General features: G+C 42.1%; 1 protein-coding gene across 2 annotated transcripts in view; it reads left to right on the forward strand.

Annotated features, from left to right (window-relative positions):
• LOC132403284 (kinesin-like protein KIF13B) overlaps positions 1 to 23,059 on the forward strand; it is a 249,855-nt gene that overhangs the window by 137,780 nt on the left and 89,016 nt on the right. For both annotated transcript variants that reach the window (XM_059986723.1, XM_059986722.1), the window contains exons 8-11: positions 3,590 to 3,724; positions 6,502 to 6,614; positions 11,241 to 11,352; positions 18,410 to 18,622. In XM_059986723.1, coding sequence (XP_059842706.1) covers positions 3,590 to 3,724; positions 6,502 to 6,614; positions 11,241 to 11,352; positions 18,410 to 18,622 — 573 coding nt within the window. The remainder of the gene's footprint in view (positions 1 to 3,589; positions 3,725 to 6,501; positions 6,615 to 11,240; positions 11,353 to 18,409; positions 18,623 to 23,059) is intronic.

Consider the following 23,059-nt stretch of genomic DNA (forward strand, 5'->3'; position numbering starts at 1 on the left):
AGCCCTTCAGGTGGTTCAGGTTTCCCAGTAGATGTATCACATTAAGCTGAAACATTAGCAGAGTCCATCAAATCAGCTCAGCTTGAAGGTTTTCCACCTCATTCCTCAAAAGCTCTATCTCTCTGGTGTCAGAAGTCACTGTAGGAGCAGAGGCTATCAGTGAAGACACTATTCATGTTTTGAAGATGTTCCGCTTCTCAGTCATGTTTTCCTCCTCTCTAACTTCCCTGAGTAACTCGATAAAAGCTGGAGGAGGGCGCATCTTGCAGGTCATTCAGATGTTCAGAAAGTTCAAAGGTTCATGTATTATCAAGAATACAACTCTGAAATTCTTCAGCTGTCTGGGTAGCCAAAAATCAGCTTGCCCTGTCCTGCAGCCTGCAGGAGATAGTGCAATCACGTCATGTGACAGCACACCCTTCACAACTTGATCCATCCTCAAGCAATTCCTCTCAAAGACAGTTGAATGCCCCCTTTGTGAAACAAACGTTGCAGCAGTTTGTGTGCCTAAGTGTTATCCTAAGATTGGCTGCACTTTCAGCAGTGCCAAAAGCATCTTCCAGAGCTTGCGGGTAATTAGCCAACGTGGCTAATGGGTTTTCTGCCTTCAGGAACCTCACCATATCAGCTGCCGGATCCTTTAAACTATCTATCTGCCTCTGTTTTTTCATATTATCTAAGCACTGCCATTCATCCATGAATTGAGATGTCTGCTCATATTCTGAGGTGGCCTCATATTCTTCTTCCCCATCAGGTGTGAGCTTGACTCCAGAGAACACTCTCAGACTATGATAACTTTGGCATTTATCAACTAGTGATGTAATAGCTGAAACCAGCTCAGAATTTCCGTCAACCTCTCAGGGACCCATTAGACCTTTTGCATCAGACAACTCTTTCCTCTCACTTTGCAGAAACAAAAGCAACTTGTCTTCACAGTCTTTACCCTCAGCTACATACCTGCCTTCTCTAAAAATGTGGATTGCCCATGACCCCACCTCTCTGGGGTCTCCCAACCTATCAGATAGTGCAACTTCAGTTATGTCACTGCTAGTCTGCAGTAACATGACAACCTTACCAGCTGATTGAACGGTGTTTTGACCAATCAGTGCAACTTTTCCTAACACTTTTAAAGAACTCAGCACTCTCAGCAGCAACTTGTTGGGAATTTGGACACCCAGCCTGCTCAGAACACAAGCATTATTTGTGAAGAACCGCTTGGAATCACACTGGCTTTTTTATCCCTGTGGTATCCATAAAAACTATACCTTAATCACCTTCCCAGACACTAGCCTAACCACTGCCTTAAGCACACAAACCACTGAATAAATCCCAAAACAGCAATCACACAGCATCTGAAATACCCTGGTGATGGGCCCCACAAATGTAAACCTCTCGCCAGGGTTCATACACAAGCTCAGCTCGATAGCTAACTCGGCTAACAGCCACGTGGCTCAATGGTGAGAAGGCCAACCTTCATAAACAATGTGCGTCTAGGGTCAGAATGATTTGGTGTTCAATAAAACAGCAACATTGTGATGGTTTGAGCGAATGCTGTGTAAATACTGCCCATACACAATTGTCAGTCGGCAAGAAATTAACAGATCGTATACCGCATAAAATTATAAAGGAAGTATGTTTACCAATTTCAGATTTGTCAAACAGTGAAAAGAAAGAGGTCCATTACAGTCAAACCTGTCCATTGTGCACATGACCATTGAAGCTCGTACTGAGGTAGTCGAGGGTGTCTCTCTTACTCGAGCGCTGGACCTATGCTCTGCATGAAAGCACCCACCACGTTCTGGACTTCCCCCAAAGTTCATTTCAAGCAAACTGGTGGTCTTTCTGGAGTATTGGCCCTTCTTCCTTGGAGCCATTCATCTGCACAAAGTATTTCTTGCAGCTCCACAGCTCCCGCCAAAAAGACCCCCGAACAGACTACTGTCCTTCAGAAAACACTTCTCCAGAACCTGCTCTCACATCCCACAATCCTGATTGGATGACTCGCATTCCTAAGTTGCACAGCATGGGTCCTTATCTTAGCCAAAGTCAAAACACACTTTACAGCATGGCACACTGGTTTTACAGAAAACTACTTGTATAGCCTTCTTCACAGCATAGCAGTGGAAATCTTAACCAGGGCATTACATTTCTACAAAGTAATAAAGTTTTTATTTGAAAAGTGGTCTATTACTTAATACATTACTTTCTTTACAGAAATATAGAAATTTCTCTAACATTCACTGTTTTGGAAGATGAATGTTTGGAGATCTAAAATTTGCTCTTTTCTACTGACGAAGTAATGTAGAAGACAAATAAACAAAAACAAAATCTAGGGTGCCTAAGACTTTTGCACAGTTTGTTACTTTAATGATCTGGATGGTAATGTGGTAAACTGGGTCAACATATTTTTGGAGGACACCAAGATTGGGGGTGTAGTGTACAGTGAGGAGAACTTTCAAAGATTCCAGCAGGATCTGGACCAGTTGGAAAAATGGGATGAGAAATGGCAGATGGAATTTAATGCAGATAAGTGTGATGTTTTGTACTTTGGTAGTACCAACGAGGGTAGGTCTAACACGGTGAGCAGTAGGGCATTGAAAAGTGAAGTAGAACAGAGGGATCTGAGAATACGGATCCATAATTCATTGGAAGTGACATCACAGATAGGTGGAGTAGTAAAAGAGTTTTTAGCGTATTGGCCTTCATAAATCAAAAGTTTTGTAAATCTGGAGTTGAGATGTAATGTTACAATTGTATAAGACATCAGTGAGGCCAGATTTGTAGTGTTGTGTGCAGTTTATGCCACCTAGCTACAGGATAGATATCAATAAGTTTGAAAGAATACAGAGAAAATTTACAAGAATGCTGCTGGGACTTATGAACCTAAGGTAGGGAAAGGTTGAATAGGTTAGGATTTTATTCCCCGGACTGTAGGAAAATGAGGGGAGATTTGATAGAGGTATGTAAAATTATGAAGGGTATGAAGAGGGTAAATGCAAACAAGCTTCTTCCACTGAGGTTGGGTGTGACTGGGATAGAGATCATAAGGTGAAAGATGAAATATTTAAGGGGAACTTGAGGGGTAACCTCTTCATTCAGAGGGTGGTGAGAGTGTGGAACGAACTGCCAGTGGAAGTGGCGGATGCAGGTTCGATTTCAACACTTAAGGGATATTTGGATAGATACATGGATGGGAGGGATATGGAGGGCTAGGTGCTAGGCAGAACAACGGTTCAGCATGGACTAGATGGGCCAAAGGGCCTGTTTCTGTGCTGTAGTGTTCTATGATTCTATGACTCTATGCTCTGTCATACTCAATGTGATTATTTGTCTTACTGCTTAAGAAAATGGTTGTGTTCTGGGAGCACATGAAAAAATGCCATCAAAGACTGCTGACATATATTACCAAGTTCGGAGTTGTACAGTCAAAAGGAGATCAGATAAGACGTATGAATGTCCATCTAGTGTGGATGAATGGAAAACAGAGATGAGTGGAGTGGTGTGCAGGAGGGGTGAAGAAGCAATTTTGTGGGAGGGAAAATAAATTTTAAGAAAAAAATAATTAGCTTTAATTTCTCTTGTCATTCAGGATATTGAATCTCTGATGTCAGAAGGGAACAAGTCCCGAACAGTTGCTGCAACCAATATGAATGAGGAAAGCAGTCGTTCCCATGCAGTATTCAACATTATTCTGACACACACGCTGTGTGATCTCCAATCTGGGGTAATGATACTGATTTCATTTACTTTAGTTCTTCTTGTGCACCAGTTTCACATCAGACAGACAAAAACCAGTGATCAGTGGCTAGGCAGCAAAATGGGAGAGAAAAGATGGTGTGGAGAAATGGTGAGGCACTGAGAACAAGGCTTTCTGAGTGGGGGGGTGGCGCGGGAGGAGTGATGAGGTAAGGATTGGACGTTTATTGACTATTATTGGAATAGAGGGTCCAAATGAAAGTAAGGATGAGAAAGTGAAAGGGACCTGTGAGGGCTGTGTGATTGCTCTGGGCCTGCACTTGACAAGAGTGAACGGGGGATCTCATTGAAACTTATTGAATATTGAAAAGCCTAGATAGAATGGATATGGTGAGGATGTTTCATACAGTGGGTGAGCCTGCGACCAGAGGACACAACCTCAGGGTCGAGGAATGTCACTCAGAGTAGTAGATTGGAGACAGGAAGAAGTTTTTTTAGCCAGCAGGTAGTGAATCTATGGAATTCATTGTCACAGGTGACTGTGGAGACTGTACCCAGGTCATTGGGTATATTCAGGTCATTGGGTATATTTAAAATGGTGTTTGATCAGTTTTTGATTAAGGGTGTCAAAGGATACAGGAGAATGGGATTGAGAGGGATAATAAATCAGCCATGATGGAATGGTAGGGCAGACTTGATGAGCTGAATGGCCTAATTCTGCTTTTATGTCTGATGGTCTTAGTTTTATGTCTTAAAATAATAGTTGCCTATTTACTAGGATAGTGATACAATAATTAATACTCACGCCTTGTGTGTCCAGAAACCTAGGTTTGAACTTGATTTTGGGTGTTCCCTTTGCAGGGTTTGTATGTTCTCCTCAGAATTTTGTACTTTTCTTCCACATCCCAACTGGTAGGTTGATTAGTTGCTGTAAAGTAGTGTAGGTACTGGCAAGATGATGGGAAAAAAGTTAATGGGTATGAGAGAGAGAGGATAAATTGTAGGGCTGCAAAGAAATTAATGGAAAATAGGTCTGATAGGGTTCAGCAATGGGCTGAATGGCCTCTTTGTATCATAGTATATTAAGTAAATGTGATGAAATTATCTGTAGAAATAGATGATCAGGAGCTACCATATTCCTAAGGGACAGATTGTACTTGATCAAGTGGCTACCAAAATGTTTGAGGAAAGATCATTTCCAGGTCTACAGGGAAAGAGTGGGGCAAATAAAATGAATAGTAGCTGATTTGATAGGCTGAGTGGTGTTGTGATGAAATGATTATTTGATTCCCAGTAGGAAGGGATGATAGAAAAAACAATGCAATGGTTGCAATTTAGGAAAGTTTGACAATCATAGATGGATTCATAAAAAAACACACACACACAAAATGCTCGAGGAGCTCAGCAGCTCAGGCAGCATCTATGGAAAGGAATGAATGGTCGACCTTTTGGGCTCAAACCCTGGATTTCCAGCATCTGCAGAATCTCCTGTGTGTATGGATTAATGCGGATCAGACTATGTGGTGAAGGCAGTGGTTAGAAAGTCTTAATCATAGTTTCTTGGATGTCGAGCAGTGTTAAGTAGTTGACACAATTATTTGGTACTCTATGTACTACATAAACAATTAGAACTAAGATAGCAGGGAAATTTGTTAATAACCAGATTAAAGATCACAGGAAATAGAGAAAATTAAGAACATGGAACCTCTAATTAGAGGGTTTATAGTCATGCTGAATGGGTGTATGACCAGAATCAGGTTCAATATCACTGACATGTCGTGATTTTATTTTGAAGCAGCAGGACCGTGCAATACATAGAATAAGCAGGAAAAGTAGGAATTACAGTAAAACTGATAATACCCTGTCTGATTCAGAAATCCCAGCAGTTAGATGGATCACCAGATGACGTCTCCCTCTATCTTGCTGGGTCCTCATTTCCTGTGCTCACCTCCATCTCACTGGGATCCCAATACCTGCTTTTGCTTCCATTATATTGGAGCCACAGTTCCTGAGCTCCCAATTAACTGACCGGAGTCCTATTTTCCCATGCCCTTCTAAACTTGTCTGGTTCACGAGGGAATTTTTTTGTAATTCTGTGCAACATCGAGAAAAGTCAATTAAAAATGCTGTAACAAACAACCTGCTTGAGGAACTTAGTGGATTGAACACCATCTGAGGGGTGGGGTGGGAGGGGAAGAATTTTCAATGTTTCAGCTGAAAACCTTGCATTTAAGAAACACTTAGATAGGCGCATGGATGTTAGGGATTTAGTTCAATTCGGTATTGTATTTGACACAGCCACTGTGGCCCAAGGACCTGTACTGTTCAATGTTTTGTCCTGACCTACGGATGAGACTCAACTCACTGAGTTCCTCCTGTAGATTATTTGTTGCTCTAAATTCCAGCATCAGGTGTCTCTCTTATGTTTGATTTAAAATATATTGGACTATTACTATGAATAATATTCAATAGTCTAGAAAATTTGCTAATGTTACACTACTGAAGTACTTGATATGCCTGCATATACATTTTAATTGAAAAGGGAAAAAAAATTCAAGCAAGCTGGTGGAAATAAAAAGTTAAAAGTAGTGATAAGGAAGTAAAAATAGTGGCAAGTGGGTCAGTGCTTTAAAAAAGAGAATAGGAGGAGTAGTGGGTCATTTGGCTCATCGAGTCTGCTCTGGCATTCTATCATGGCTGACTTATCAATCTCATTCTCCTGCATTGAGGAACATAATAGAAGAAGCATTCCTTCCAGAGACCTGGAGCTATTTCTGAAGTCACTAATCTCCTCTCTTTCGGCAGACGCTGGGTGAGAAGGTGAGTAAATTGAGCTTGGTGGACCTGGCTGGCAGTGAGAGAGCTGCAAAAACTGGCGCTGCTGGGGATCGTCTAAAGGAAGGAAGCAACATCAACAAGTGAGTTACTTCTATGCTTTTACTGTTGAAATACCGATTTCCTCTGTTAATCTAATCGCTGTCACGCTGCTGAAGTGGTACCATGGTAAATCTTCAGATGACCTTTTCCAGCATATTTTGTTATTGAGCAAATTTATTGTTAGGAGATCCAGCACGGTAACAGGCCATTCTGGCCCAAGAAGCCCGTGTGGCCAAGTAACCTACTAAACCGTACTTCTTTGGAGTGTGGGAGGAAACCCATGCAGTCACAGGGAGAACGGACAGTCTCTACAGAGAGCAGTGGAACTGGACCTGGGTTGATGGCGTTGAAATTGCGCTAAGCTACCCGTTGTACTACTGTGCTGCCCCAACACAGATAGGTCGTCTGCCCCTTTCAGGGCAACTTGGGATGGGCAATTGAATGCTTGGCCTGTTAAGTCCACATGTCACGTAGGGGATTAGCTTTTTTGTCGGTTAAAAGCCACTTCTGCCATGTCTGTCATTGGCTCATTTAAAAATATAAAACTCATTTAAACTCTTGCCCTGGCTGCCTTGTGTGCTGTGGCACCGGTGTGCGGTTCCAAGCACTTCGGGTGTATAAGAATGGCATGTGAGGGCGGTTCGGCCTCTTCCCTTTTGTCTCTAGAGACTGGTGCTGAAGGACCATGGGGAAGGTATGCTCAAAAACCTAGAAAGCCCGCTCGAACTCTTAGCTAAGTATCTGTTGGATGTTTAGTTTTTAGTTTGTGTAACTTTTGGGGGGGGGGGGGTTTGGATATTTGGTTGAATCTTTTACTGTTTGTAAATAAATGATTGATAGGCTTATTCATAATCAGTGTCTTCTGTCTCACTCACCAAACCCCGTGGGTCTGCTTTCACATTACACCACATCCCTTGAATGAATGAATTATATATAGCTCGAACTAGTTATACTGTACTTGAGGCAGAATATGGCGAAGTAATGGATCAGAGACATTTCACATCATTTCCCAATGACAGGCCCGCTTCTCACAACTGATCGTGAGCTGCATCGTTAACAGAGAAAGATAAGATCAATGGGGAACTTCAGATAAGTTAGATTTGGATTAGGTTTAAGGGCAATAATATATTTGGCAATTATAAACTGTAGGCTGGAGATAAGCAAATAGGCAGTGATTAAGCAAGCAAAACCATATATTGTTTAGTATTCCATTTCTGAAGTCATTTAATTTTAAATCCTTGGCAGATAACGCTGCTGGAATTTTAATTATCAGGTTTTAATTTCAAAGCTCTTGCTTGCTTAATCACTACCTATTTGCTTATCTGCAGCCTACAGTTTATAACTGCCAATTATTTTATTGTCCTTAAACCTCATCCATATCTAATTTTCCTGAATTTCCCCATTGATTTTTTTCTTTCTCTTTTAATATGGATCATCACATGTTAATAATGTAGCTAGCGACCAATTGCGAGAGGCAAGCCTGTCCTTGGAAATGATGTGAAATGTCTCTGATCCATTACTCGCCCAGTTTCTGCTCGTTTCTTTCCAGCTCACTACCAACTGTTATGGTGAAATGATATAAACCATCTCTGACTCATTATTTGCTTTGAGTGTAACCAACTGGAGCTGTATTGTACCTGCATTTTGGCGGGAGCCCATCAGATGCTTCTTGGGCACTTACTGGACAAAGGAGGCAGAAAGTAAAGCAGGTTTGTTTGAAGTGAGTGAAAATGCAGTTGAGGTGAAGAACATTGGTCTTTGAACATGGGGAGGAAGTTGCCAGGATAAGTTTCTGGAGGAGGTCCAGATGTGAGGGAATGAGTGAATAGGAGAAGACTGTCAAATATTATGTGAACTTTACCATAGTCTTGCAGAGGGATAGGAGCAGAAGTGTTTAAATGAGGGAGGAACTTGAGAGCATCAGTTGGGAACAAATGTACTCAGGGAAATGCACAACAGAAACGTGGAGGTTGTTTAGGGAGCACTTACATGGGGTTCTAGTTTGTCCAGTTGAGACAGGGAAAGAATGGTAGAGCAAAGGAACCATGGTTATGAAAAGATATGGAATTGAGAGGAACAAAGAATCTTATTTAAGGTTTAAGAAGCAAGGATCAGTCAGGGCTTCAGAGTGTTACAGGGTAGCCTTAAGAATGAACTTAGGAGAGCCAGAAGGAGACATCAGAGGACTTTGGCATGTAGAATTAAAGAAAATCCCGAAGTGTTCTACAAGAGTTGGCATATGGATGATGGGAAAGTGGAGGGGTCTGTGTGAGGGAAGAGTTGGATTGATTTTCAAAGTTCAAAGTAGGTTTAGGGTTCAAAGTATATTTATGCCACCATATACAACCCTGAGATTCGTTTTCTTACAGGCATACGCAGTAAATTCAAGAACTGTAACAGAATCAATGAAAGACCACGCCCAACAGGGCAGATAAACAACCAGTATGCAAAAGACTACGAACTGCAAAAACAAAAGAAAGAAATAATCATAAACAAATAAGCAATAAATCTTCAGAGCATGAGTTGAAAAGTCCTTGATAGTGTTACGTACCCCGTAACTAAGTCACTTACCAGCAAAGATAGAGAGGTCCGTTGAAGTCTGATGGTACTATTTTTAAAAGTCTTTATTTATAAAGGGGCACAAAAATAAGATTAATACAAACATTCAGATAATATACGTCATCACTACTCAATCTAAAAGCGCGGGTCTAATAATAACCATCAATAAGAAACAGCTCGATCATTTGTCTAGGGGATAATATATTGTCCGATGGAAATATAAAAGTCACTCAGTTCCTGCAGGCTTCAGCCTTTGGGGACTGCTGGGTTTTCACTTGTTGGAGAGAGAGAGATTTGTGAGAAAAGAAACTTGCCCAGGTCTTTTATGAAGCAAATCCGTTGAATCGGGAAAGTTGGTTCCCCGTTGTTAGTTCAAGAACATCGGTTCTGTGGTACCCACCACCGGCTCCCAAGCAAAGGGGAACCGAACGCATGTGGCTTCCTTCAAATGGCTTCCTGCTACTATGGGATTGTTAGCGTTTCTTCTGGTGCGTCTGAAGGGGTTGTTCCCCCAGACCCTCTTTTATACTTCCTCACGGGGTCTCAGATGTCAATCAGGTTGGGATGATCAATCTCTGTCTCAACCAGCCCACTTTTCCCGAGGGCTTGCACGTAGCATAGTCCCCAATCCACAAACGTGGTCTCCAGGAGACAATGGTCAATGTCACGTTAATTTGCATCACCGGGGAACGAGGCATCTGGCACATCTCTCTCCCATTTCCTGGGTCTACTGACCCCCCCCCAACTAGTGCTCTTGCGATTCTCACAAAGGAGGGGGCTGCGGACATAACAATAGTGAGTCCATAGGTTGCGGGAACAGTTCAGTGATGGGGTGAGTGAAGCTATCCCCTTTGGTTCAAGAGCCTGATGAATGAGAGGTATTAACTATTCCTGTACCTGGTGGTGTGAGGGAAGAGTTTTATAGGATTGATTTTTTTTAAATTTATTGTGTTTTTGTGCATATTTTGTTTTTATTGCTGCATCAGATCCAGAGAAACAATCAGTTTATTTTCCTTAACTCTCATGTACTAAAGAAAGAAAGAAAAAACATCCTTAGACTTGAGTCTCGCAGCAACTGTGGATGCAGAGTTTGAAAGAAGTTTTATTAGGTGACTTGTAAGCTTGCCATCGAAAACATCAAGTCTGACCCTTAAAGAAGAATATTAGACAATACTGGGTGGCATAGCTAGTAAACCTACTGCCTTATCGTGCCTGAGACCTAGGTTGAGTGCTTGGAGTTTGCATTTTGCTCTGTATCTTTCCTTAGAATGCTCTAGTTTCCCCCACATCCCAAAGGCATGCGGGTTGCCTGGTTAATTGGTAGTTGTAAATTGCTCCTGATATGTTGGACAGTCATGGAATCTAGGGGGAATTGATGGGAATGTTTGATTCATTAGTCAGGGGATTGAATTCAAGAGCCGCAGGCTAATGTTGCAGCTCTGTAAAACCCTGATTAGCCCATGCAGGGAATATTGTGTTCATTTCTAGTCCCTCATTGTAGAAAGGATGCCGAAGCTTGAAAGAAGGTGCCGAGAAATTTACCAGGATGCTGCCTGGACTAGAGAGCTATGAAGTTAGGTTGAGCGAGCTACGGCTTTTCCCTTTGGAGCGAAGGAGGATGAGACGTGACTTGGTAGCACAGATGGGGTGGATAGCCAGAGATTGCTAATACCAAGATGAATAGTTTGAAGTATAGGAGGAATGTTGGGGGGCAAGTTCTTTACACACAGTGGTGAGTGCGTAAAACTCCCTGCCAGAGGTGATGGTAGCGGCAGATACATCAAGAGTACTTAAGAAACAATTAGGCATGTGGATGATAGAAAAATGGAGGGCTATGTGGGAGGGAAGAGTTAGATTGATCATGGAGTAGGTTATAAGATCAGTAAGTCATGGCCAAAGGGCCTGTATTCTTGGTGTAGTTTTCTATGTTCTATAATGTAGAATTAGGGTGATTCGGTGGCTGATTGTTATTGTAGACTAAGTGGGCTGAGAGACCTATTTCAGTGATACATCTCCCTGAAAGTGTTTAATGAGCTTGCTAGTCATCTTTAACATCTGTTATAATCTCTGGAACTGACTAATAATGTTTCTTTGTGCTGCTGTTTCAGATCCTTGACAACTCTAGGCCTGGTGATCTCTGCTCTGGCAGATCAGGCTGCTGGTAAAAACAAGAACAAGTTCGTCCCCTACAGAGATTCTGTGCTGACCTGGCTACTCAAGGTAAACTGAGATTGTTTTCCAAGATAATTAGTATACATGTATTTTGTGGTCTGTAGGAGTCATGGATGTGTTCCCAATTTTTATAGTTTGAAGAGTGGAGCCTAAACAGTTGTGGGTTCAGGAGAGTACGGTGACAGTAAGCTGAATGATCTTTCCTCTTTATTCTGAGCCAACTTTAGGGGGTGGGTTTGAGGAAGAAAGTACAAAGATACAGCAATGCACTTGTTCACATCTTGTGCTGGGAAGCTTTGAAATGAGCCGACTACCATGCTGCCCTTGCTGTTATAGTGAATGGATTGTGGACAGAAATAAACTGATGATGGTGGGGGAAACAGTAAGAGTGTAATCAAGGAGATTGTGTGAAAGCCTGTGTATAGTTAACTTTGCCACAGGGTAGACCCAGAATGAGGACTAACTTCTGTCAGCTGTTATTCAAAACATGTGATGTAGCCTGATTTCACATATTGAAACAGGAAGCACTGAGCACACGCCCTCCAGAAGAATGCTGTGATTATTTGTTTCTCAGCTGAGCTTGTTCTCAAATACAGTTCGGGATGTTTGATTCCTAGTTTAGGCCATTCTTTAACATCTGTGCCAAAAATGGCTATCATGCACCTGGGGCGGGGGGGGGGGGTGTGGAGATGGCAGGGAAAGAATGGTAAGAGAGGTGGGGGACAAAAAAAATCATTGTCTTTTCCAATACAAACTCCGTTCCCTTCAAATGAGCAAGACTCTTTGCAATTCTCACATCGTGTCAGGATGCTGTTCATTGGCTATCGCTCAGCATTTGACACCATTATTCCCACAGTCCTGATCGATAAGCTACAGAACCTGGGGCTCTATACCTCTGCAATTAGATTCTTGACTTCACCAGAAGACGACAATCTGTGCGATTGGTGATAATAGCTCTTCCTCACTGACAAAGAACACTGACGCACCTCAGGGTGTGTGCTCTACTCTCTATAACCATGACTGTGTGGCTAGGTATAGCTCAACTGCCACCTATAAGTTTGCTGATGATACCATCATTAGTAGGATCTTGGAGATGAGAGGGCATACAGGAGTGAGATATACTAGCTCATGAGTGGTGTTGTAGGAACAACCTTGCACTCAGTGCCAGTAAGATGAAAAAGCTGATTATGGACTTCAGAAATGGTATAACGAGGGAACGCAAACCGATGCTCAGAGAGATCGGAAGTAGAGGGAGTGAGCAATTTCAAGTTCCTGGGTGTCAAGATCTCAGGATCTAACCTGGTCCCAACGTATTGATGCAGCTATACAGAAGGCAAGACAGCAGCAACTTCATTCGGCGTTTGAAGGGATTTGGTTTATTACTGAAAACACTCAAACTTCTATAGTTGTGCATTAGAGAGCATTCTGACAGGCTGTATCACTGTTATGGGGTGGCTACTGCACAGGACTGAAAGAAGCTACAGAAAGTATAATATTAGTCAGCTCCATCTCTGTAGTATCCGAGTCATTTTCTAGGAGTGGTATCTCGGTAACAAATTTCATGACGTGGGTCAGTGATGCAGATTCTTATTCTGCTGCTTATTTCTCACCAGCTATCAGTCACAAAAATCACACTTTTTTGAATGTAATTACACGTTATTTAAAAACTGTCCACTCTAAGCATGGTGTAGTGTCTAATGGCCACACAAGCACACTCGTCTGACAATAGTTAGAAACTGTTCCAGCAGTCTCCTGCCCCAACAAATCAGCAGTGTTCCAAATAAACGAAGGGAATCCCGGCTATTTTCTCGATTAGATTTTGTTCTCTAACAGTTATCTCATAGAAGTGGCTGCCCCGATTAACTGGTGGCCCAATTAACTGGAATCCACTATATTTTGTGTTTCTGCTGCATTAACCCCAAGCTAAGATAAATTACTGTGTATTAATCGATCTAAATATGTGTGAATAGATAAGCCATCTTTTGTATGGTAAAGTACAGCAATCCCATAATGGTGACTACAAACCATAGGATTGTGTTTTTTCAATTCCTATTATTAAAACATGCAAATCAAAATTGTACCTGCTGTATTTTTCAGAATTGGTTCTTGTAAGAATTAGAATCTTTATTTGGGGTCTTGCATAGCAAATTTAATCATAGACTTTTCACAAACAGTATTTGAATCTGGATTGAGATTAGGAAATCACAGCGCTTGCCTCACTGCCAGGAGTAAGGTGAATTAAGTTTGTTCAGTCACATTTTCCTGTTCTGAAGTGTTTTTTGTTGTAGAACTGTTCATAATTTTTAAGGTGTGGAGAAATTTTCCTGCTGATCTCGAAGAAAACTACCTACAAAAATCTCAGTGGTTTTGATGTAGGTAAACGAGCCTGATTACCTAACCTGAGCTGTACTGAGCTCAACAATGAGTTTGGTTTGGGTCTAATGTATGCAAGTATACCACAGGAACAGGTCCTTCAGCCCACAATGTCTGTACCAACCATCATGCCAAGATGTTCTGAGAGAATGCTAGGGTTTAGTTGTTTTTGGATCATGCTGGTCTGACTCAGTATCGTATCCTGGTCAGGAATGTTTGCTTGGTTATAACCTTCATAAGTCTGAATAGTATTTGTTGGAGATTACATTTATGATGATATACAGGTCAGATATGGGGAAATAAAAAGTAAAAATGTTTGAATTAGCCCACTTTTAATTTTGTATCTGAGCAGACCAGTAGTAGAATTTTTGTTCTGTCAGCTTGCGGGCATTTTTGGCATCTTGCAGAGGTGATGCAGTCATACAGGCGAAACAGTCAGTCGCATTGAATAATTCTCAGGGGCAGTAATTTGGAAGAACAGAACTCTCACTTTTAATTAGCTTTGTGTTTTACAGAGAGCAATGAAAATCATTAGGACATACTGACGGATATGGAAGATGAAAATCGTAAACTATAAAAAAAACATTAATTGTATTTTGAAACAATTGAGGGGATCAGATTCCCAGAGTATAATTATATACTGAGAACAAAGACGTGGATTACCAGCAAACCTGGCTGAATCTGTTGTCTTTCATCTTGAAATCTCAGTTACATCTTATTTAACATAGTGGAGCAATTTCAGGCTTTATTTACAGTTACTGAAAATTGAATTTCTCATCAGTTCACTGAATTTGGCTGTTAGCTTGGAAAAATCTACACAACGTCCTTTTAAAGAACAAAAACAAAAATAGAGCAAAAAATAGTGGGAAGTTGGAGGACTGGGAAGCTTTTTTAAAAACCAACAGAAGGCAACTAAGAAAAGTCATTAAGAAGGAAATGATGGAATACAACAGTAAGCTAGCCAATAAAAATTGAAAGAAAATGCCAAAAGTTTCTTCAGATCCATTAGATGTAAAAGAGAGGTGAGAGTGGATATCGGACTGCTGAAGAGGTAGTAATGGGGGAATAATGAAATAGCGGATCAACTGAGTAAGTGTTTTGCATCAGTCTTCACTGTGGAAGACACTAGCAGTATGGTGGAAGTTCTAGGTGTCAGGGGTCATGAAGTGTATGAAGTTGCCATAACTAGAGAGAAAGTTCTTGGGAAACTGAAAAGTCTGAGGGTAGATAAATCAACCTAGACCAGATGGGGTACACTCCAGAATTCTGAAAGAAGTGGCGGAAGAGCTCGAGAAGGCATTAGTAAGGATTTTTCAAGAATCACTAGATTCTAGAATGGTTCTGGAAGATATGAAAATTGCAAATCTCACTCCACTCTTCAAGATGGGAGAAAGGCTGAAAAACAAACAAACTATTGGCCAGTTAGTCTGACCGCAGCGGTTGGGAAGATGTTGGAGTTGATTGTTAAGGATGACATCTCAGGGTACTTGGAGGCACATGATAAAAATAGGCCATAGTCAGCATGGTTTCCTCAAGGGAAAATCTTGCCTGACAAATCTGTTGGAATTCTTTGAAGAATTAACAAGCTGGATAGATTGGATGATGTGTATTTGAATTTCCAGAAGGCCTTGGACAAGGTGCCGTACATGAGGCTGCTTAACAACCTACGAGCCTGTGGTATGACAGTAAATATCCTAGCATGGATAAAGCAGTGGCTGACTGGCAGGAGGCAACGAGTGGGAATAAAGAGAACCATTTTTGGTTGGCTGCCAGTGACTAGTGGTGTTCAACAGGTGTCTGTGTTGGGACCGATTCTTTTTACATGACATGTCAATGATCTGGATGATGGAATTGATGGCTTTGTTGCAAGGTTTGCAGACTTTCAGATATGAAGATAGGTGGAGGGGCACGTAATTCTGAGGAAGTAGAGAGGCTACAGGAAAACAGATTATGAGAATGGGCTAAGAAATGGCAGATGGAAGACAGTGACAGAAAGTGTACAATCATGCACTTTAGTCGAAGAAATGAAAGTGTTGGCTATTTTCTAAATGGAAAGAAAATACAAAGAACTGAGGTGCAAAGGAACTTGGGAGTCCTTGTGAAGGATTCCCTGAAGGTTAATTTGCAGATTGAGTCTGTGGTGAGGAAGACAAATGCAATGTTATCATTCATTTCAAGAGGACTAGAATATAAAAGCAAGGATGTGATGTCAAGACTTTATAAAGCACTGGTGAGGCCTCACTTGGAGTATTGTGAGCAGGTGTGGGCCCCTTATCTTAGAAAGAATGTGCTGAAACTGTAGAGGGTTCAAAAGAGGTTCACGAAAATTATTCCAGGATTGAATGGCTTGTGTGGCTCTGGGTCTATATTCACTGGAATTCAGAAGAATGAGGGGTGACCTCATTGAAGCCTATCGAATGGTGAAAGGCCTTGATAGAGTGATGTGGAGAGGATGTTTCCTATGTTGGAAGTGTCTAAGACCAGAAGACACAGCCTCAGAATAGAGAGGCATCCTTTTAGAATTGAAATGAGGAAAAAGTTCTTTAGCCAGAGAGTGGTAAATCTGTTGAATTCTTTACCACAGGCAGCTGTGGAGGTTGATAGATTCTTGATTGGTCAGGGCATGAAGGAATACGGGAAGATGGCAGGAGATTGGGGCTGAGAGGGAAGTGGAACAACCATGATGAAATGGTGAAGCAGATTCAATGGGCCAAATGGGCTAATTCTACTCCTCTATATTATGGTCTTTTGGCCTTTTAAAGAACAAGGAATCACTAACAGCAAGCTCTGGATTTCTGCATTAAGCTACACATACTTGTACTCTGAGAGTTATTGTCAGACTTCCTCCACTGTAGTACTGAGTGCTGATCATCTCATTGTCCTCATTGTAAAGACAGGACCTTTAGAGAAATCACCTTTCCAATACCCCAGCAAGCCACCACTCGACGTGTGACCATTTCATTGATTTGGCCAAGGGGTAAATGGAACTTTGTTCAAACTCATGCAAATCATGGTGCCTTTCATTGCTGGGATGATCAAAATAGAGGCTAAAGATCAACACAAACAAAATGCTGGAAGAACTCAGCATCAGGCAACGTCAGTGGAGAGGTACAAACAGCAGATATTTCATTCAGGCCAAGACCCCTCAATATTTCCAGCATCTGTAGAATCTGTGATCTTTAGAGTTTATATTATTCAGTTTATTGAGAGAATCAGCAGAGACCAGACCCTTCCGACCCAGCAAGCTGCCCAGTCCAGCAACCCATCTATTTAACTCTAGCCAAATCACTTTTAATGTTACGTGGCATTTAAGTGCAGAAATATGTCTTTATAAGCTGTTAAAACACAATTTGTACTCACAAGGTGTCAATTATGCTATAAAGGTATAACTGTACCTTTATACCTTCACTGCAGATGGTAGATCCCGCATCACCAAATTCAGGAACAGTTGTAACTGTACAACCATCTGGCTCCTGACCCAGTGTGGATAACTTCACTCATCTCAACACTGAACTCATTCCACAACCTTTCAGCTCACTTTCAAAGACCCTACAACTCATGTCCTCTGTTATTTATTTATTTGTTGTTGTTACATATTTCTTTTGCATTTGCATAGTTTGTCTTCTTTTGCACATTGGTTTTTTGTCAGTTTTTAATTGTGTGTAATTTTTCATTGATTCTGTTGTATTTCTTTGTTCTACCGTGACTGCCTACAGGAAAATGAATCTCAGCGTAGTATATGGTGAGCCTAAGCACAGCTCCATTGCCCTTAAGTTTGCAGATGACACCACTGGTGAGGTTGAATTGAAGGTGCTGACGAATCAGCAGATAGGAGGGAGATTGAAATTCTGGTTGGTTGGTGCCACAGCAGCAACTTCTCACTCAATGTCAGCAAGACCAAGGGGCTGATTTCAGGAGGAGGAAACCAGAGGTCCATGAGCCAGTCCTTGTCGGAGGGTCAGAGGTGGAGAGGGTCAACAACTTTAAATTCCTCAGTGTTATCATTTCAAAGGATCTGTCATGGGTCCAGCACACAAGTGTCATTGTGAAAAAAAGTATGATAGCACCTCTATTTTCTAAGAAGTTTACAAAGTTTCGGCTTGTCATCTCAAATTTTCACAAATTTCTATCGATGTGTGGTGGAGAGTATATTGACTGGCTGCATCATGGCCTGGTATGGAAACCCTTGTACAGAAAAGCCTACAAAAAATAGTGGATACAGCCCAGTCCATCATGGGTAAAGCCCTCCCCGGCATTTTACATGGAGCACTGTTGCAGGATGGCAAATTCCATCATCAATGACTTCCATTATGCAGGCCATGCTCTTTGCTCGCTGCTGCTGTCGGGAAGGAGGTACAGGGGCCTCAGGACTCACAGCACCAAGTGCAGAAACAGTTATTACCCCTGAACCAGAAGGGATAACTTCACTTGCCCCATCACTGAACTATTCCCACAAACTATGGACTCGCTTTCAAAGACTCTTCATATCATGCTCTTGATATTCATTGCTTATTTATTTATCTATTCATTTCCCTCTTTGTGCAGTTTGTCATTTTGTTTGTCCATCCTATTGGTTGTTTGTCCATCCTATTGGTGTGGCCTTTCATTCTATTGTGTTTCTTATATTTACTGTCAATGCCTGCAAGCAAATGAATCTCAGGATATTGTATGGTGATGTATATGTACTTTGATAATAAATTTACTTAGTACTTTTTTCTTCTGCAAAATCTAGGACAGTCTTGGTGGAAATAGCAAAACGGCAATGATAGCGACAGTCAGCCCCTCAGCCGACAATTACGACGAAACGCTGTCAACGCTGAGGTACGCAGACAGAGCCAAAAACATTATTAATCATGCTGTGGTGAATGAAGATCCTAATGCCCGGATCATCCGGGAGCTGCGCGAGGAAGTAGATAAACTGCGGGAACAACTCTCCAGAGCAGAGGTATGATGTGATAGGAATCCTGGATCTGAAGCAGGGCATTATTCTGGTTTGTTAGGGATAGCTTGGTAAGATTTTGACTGTTCAAAAGAGGACACGGAAATGGAAGTAAGTGTAAATACTAAACACCATTTCTGATTCTTCACAATGTATTAGCTACACAGAAACTACAGCATGTTTTTACTCGAGTACTGAATGGTGACGTGTGTACTTTGTTAATAAATTTACTCTGAACTTCGCACATTTTGATGAAATGCAGTTGACTGATCCAGATGTTGCATATAATTCATGCACCTGGAGGTAATGTATTCAATTATTCAAAACTGCAGAGACCTAAAGTATACTGTTTTAATCTGAGTGGCAGAAATGCTGTGGATAGAGCAGCAAAGGGGAATTAAAGGGCTGTAGTGGCCCCTACTGGCAAACTTCTGCATTCACCTTCTAATTACAAAATGTGTGATCCTATACTCAAATATTTATTAAATGATAACTCAGTTGGTCTCTGCTGTTCCTTTGGATTTATTGGTTGCGTGAAGAGAAGGAGCCTGCTATATGACCAACAGCTTTCTCCCCATATTGTACTGCCCTGGCCTACATATCATATAGACAGCTTGGACATAATATCCATGGTTGACCCTGACCAACAGAAGGCCTCAAGATGATTCAATGTAAAGTACTTTTTCTTTAAACTTTGATGTTAATGACTCTGTCCCACTGTGCAAAGAATAAATAGAGTGCATCTAATCTAACTGAGATAATAGCCAATCTTTGCTTCAGTGATTTTTCAGAATGGAATACAGCACAGAAACAGGCCCTTCGGCCCAATTTGTCCATGCTGAACCACTTAAACCATTGGTTCCTATCGACCTGCACTGGAACCACAGCCCTCCCATCCATGTACTTGTATGCACCACTTATGCTGGCAGCTTAATCCACACTTTCCCGACCCTCCAAGTGTAGAAGTTCCTCTAATGTTCCCGTTCTTTCACCCTTAACCCATGATGTCTGGTTGTCTCATTGACATTTTTGTCTCATCTATTTTCTGAATTCTATCAGAATTTAAGGCTTACACTATATGGTAGATATCTGCACTTAGATGGGGGCATAAAATGGGGAAATACCTTTTACTTCTTCTAGAGGTAGTGATAATTTATGTAATTGTGGTCTATACTTGTGTGTTTCCAATGCTTATAGAAGTGTAGGTTTATGTGAACATCAGAATAATAATAAAGGCAAGAACAAGCTGTAGCTAGTCAACAGATCATGTGGTATTTTTGATAGGAGACACAATTAACAAGTCAGTGAACTTTCACCAGACCAGGTAACAAGTGTTTTTAAGACTCTGTGAAAATGATATTAGTGTGACGAGGTTAACTGTCACCAAATACTACTATTAGTTGAGAAGAGAATAAAAATGAAACAAGCAAAATTGTTGTGTGAAGTTCAGGAACAGTTATTTACTTTTCAACCACCGGGGTTCTGAACCAGCATGGACAACTGCACTCACCTCAATAAGAAACTGATTCCATAACCTGGGGACATATGATTCTAGGACCCAGTATTATTTATTTATTTTTTATTATTATTAATATTTATGCTTTATTTGCATTTGCAATTTGTCTTTTGCACATTGCTTGTTTGTCAGTGTTTGTAGCTTTTCATTTGGCTTACTGTGAATGGCCACAAGATGAATTTCGGGGTGGTGTATGCTGACTTTGTACTTTGAACTATTGAACTCGGTGTATTCCACCTCCTTGAAAGATAAAGTGTTCTTCCTCACAGTTTTATTGGGTTTCATTGAAACCGTTTCAGAGCCTGAAGACATTTCAATTGGGCGTCAGGTGACAATTTAAAATTTCAGATAATTGAAAGTCATCTGAGTCCATTATAATTTTGTAATAACCCATTATGTTGCCCCTTCGGAGTCTCCTCCAAACGAAGAAAAGCAAATTGACCTACAGTGTCACAAGATTCTGCAGACGCTGGAAATCCAGAGAAACACACACAAAATGTTGGGCGAACTCAGCAGGTTAGGAGGCATCTATGGAGAGGAAAAGAGTCTAATTCATGTTTTAGAAAGTTCTACAACATTCTGATATGGCCAATGAAGATAAGTATGTTGTGTGGATTGCAGATGCTGGAATTTGGAGCAAAAAATAAGCTGGAAGAATTTGGCAGACCAGGCAGTGTCTGTAGTGGGAAACAGAAAGTTAACATGTAGAAAGGAGATGGGAAGTGGGCAGTATAAAGAGGTGATAGAAAGGTGTAGGGCAAGTAATAGGGGAATCCAGCTGAGGAAGGGTAATAGGCAGATGGTGCAGGGAGGGATAGAAATAGCGATGGACGCTGGGGGGTATGGAAATAGCGATGGACGCTGGGGGGTATGGAAATAGCGATGGACGCTGGGATGTATGGAAGTAGCGATGGTCTCTGGGACGTGTGGAAGTAGGGATGGACGCTTTTTATATTACAAAATCCTTTATTACAAATTTCGGTGCTATACAATATATACAAAACAGTGGCAAACACAATTACTGCACTACAAATAGACAATAGACATTACACCAGAATGTTGCCATCCCTATCCACGATGGTATTTACACCCCGCGGAGCCCAACGGTCTCGAAACTCCTCCAAATGGGAGATGTGGAAGTAGGGACGGACGCTGGGAGGTGTGGAAGTAGGGACGGACGCTGGGAGGTGTGGAAGTAGGGACGGACGCTGGGAGGTGTGGAAGTAGGGACGGACGCTGGGAGGTGTGGAAGTAGGGACGGACGCTGGGACGTGTGGAAGTAGGGACGGACGCTGGGAGGTGTGGAAGTAGGGACGGACGCTGGGAGGTGTGGAAGTAGGGACGGACGCTGGGAGGTGTGGAAGTAGGGACGGACGCTGGGAGGTGTGGAAGTAGGGACGGACGCTGGGAGGTGTGGAAGTAGGGACGGACGCTGGGAGGTGTGGAAGTAGGGACGGACGCTGGGAGGTGTGGAAGTAGGGACGGACGCTGGGAGGTGTGGAAGTAGGGACGGACGCTGGGAGGTGTGGAAGTAGGGACGGACGCTGGGAGGTGTGGAAGTAGGGACGGACGCTGGGAGGTGTGGAAGTAGGGACGGACGCTGGGAGGTGTGGAAGTAGGGACGGACGCTGGGAGGTGTGGAAGTAGGGACGGACGCTGGGAGGTGTGGAAGTAGGGACGGACGCTGGGAGGTGTGGAAGTAGGGACGGACGCTGGGACGTGTGGAAGTAGGGACGGACGCTGGGAGGTGTGGAAGTAGGGACGGACGCTGGGAGGTGTGGAAGTAGGGACGGACGCTGGGAGGTGTGGAAGTAGGGACGGACGCTGGGAGGTGTGGAAGTAGGGACGGACGCTGGGACGTGTGGAAGTAGGGACGGACGCTGGGACGTGTGGAAGTAGGGACATGCTGGGAGTTATGGAAATAGTGACATGCTGGGAGTTATGGAAATAGTGACATGCTGGGAGGTATGGAAATAGTGACATGCTGGGAGGTAATCGGTCACGGCAGCAAAAGGCTCCACGTGGTGGAATGTGATAGAAGAGTTTGGTAAGAGCATGGAACCAGATGAGGAAGACTGGGATCAATGGTGTCCCACAGAAATCAGTCCAGCGACTCTCACTGTTTCTTACGTATAGCAGTGTCTTGATAAGGATATGCTTTATTTGTAATATGTATATTGAAGCATACACTTGGTGGCCGCTTTATTAGGTACCTTCTTGTATCTGATAAAGTGGGTATTGAGTGTATGTTTGTAATCTTCTGCTGTTGTAACCCATCCACTTTAAGGTTCAACATGTTGTATGTTCAGAGATGCTCTGCTGCACATCACTGTTATTTAACGTTATAATAATGTGGTTATTTGAGTTACTGTCGCCTTCCTGTCAGCTTGAACCAGCCAGTCTATTCTCCTCTGACCTCTCTCATTAATTTACACCATTCTCTGTAAACTCTAGAGACTGTTGTGCTTGAAAATCCCATGAGGTCAACAGTTTCTGAGATACACAAACCACCCTTTGTCATTGCATGATCGAAGTCACTGATGTTTAGTCTGAACAGCAAATGAACCTCTTGACCATGCTTTTCTGCATTGAGTCAGTGCCACATATTGGCTGATTAGACAATGCATTAACGAGCAGATGTAGTGGTGTACTTAATAAAGTGGCCATTCGGTATGTATAGAATCTTGTGTCCAAACCCAAAATAGGATATGCTTACATTGGCAGAAGTCTACCACACTTTGTCAGATTGGTTTCGAGGGTATGTAATCTTTCCCTCATGGAAGGATTTAGCATTTGCACCCTCTTGCATTTAGAAGAACAGGACATAATTTGGTTAGAGTCAAGCTTATTATCACTGACATGTGAAATTTAGTTGCTTTGTAGTAGCAGTACCATGCAATACATAAAAAATTATTAAAAAGTTGCAA

This window comes from Hypanus sabinus, chromosome 12, assembly GCF_030144855.1.
Source record: "Hypanus sabinus isolate sHypSab1 chromosome 12, sHypSab1.hap1, whole genome shotgun sequence".
Lineage (NCBI taxonomy): Eukaryota > Metazoa > Chordata > Chondrichthyes > Myliobatiformes > Dasyatidae > Hypanus > Hypanus sabinus.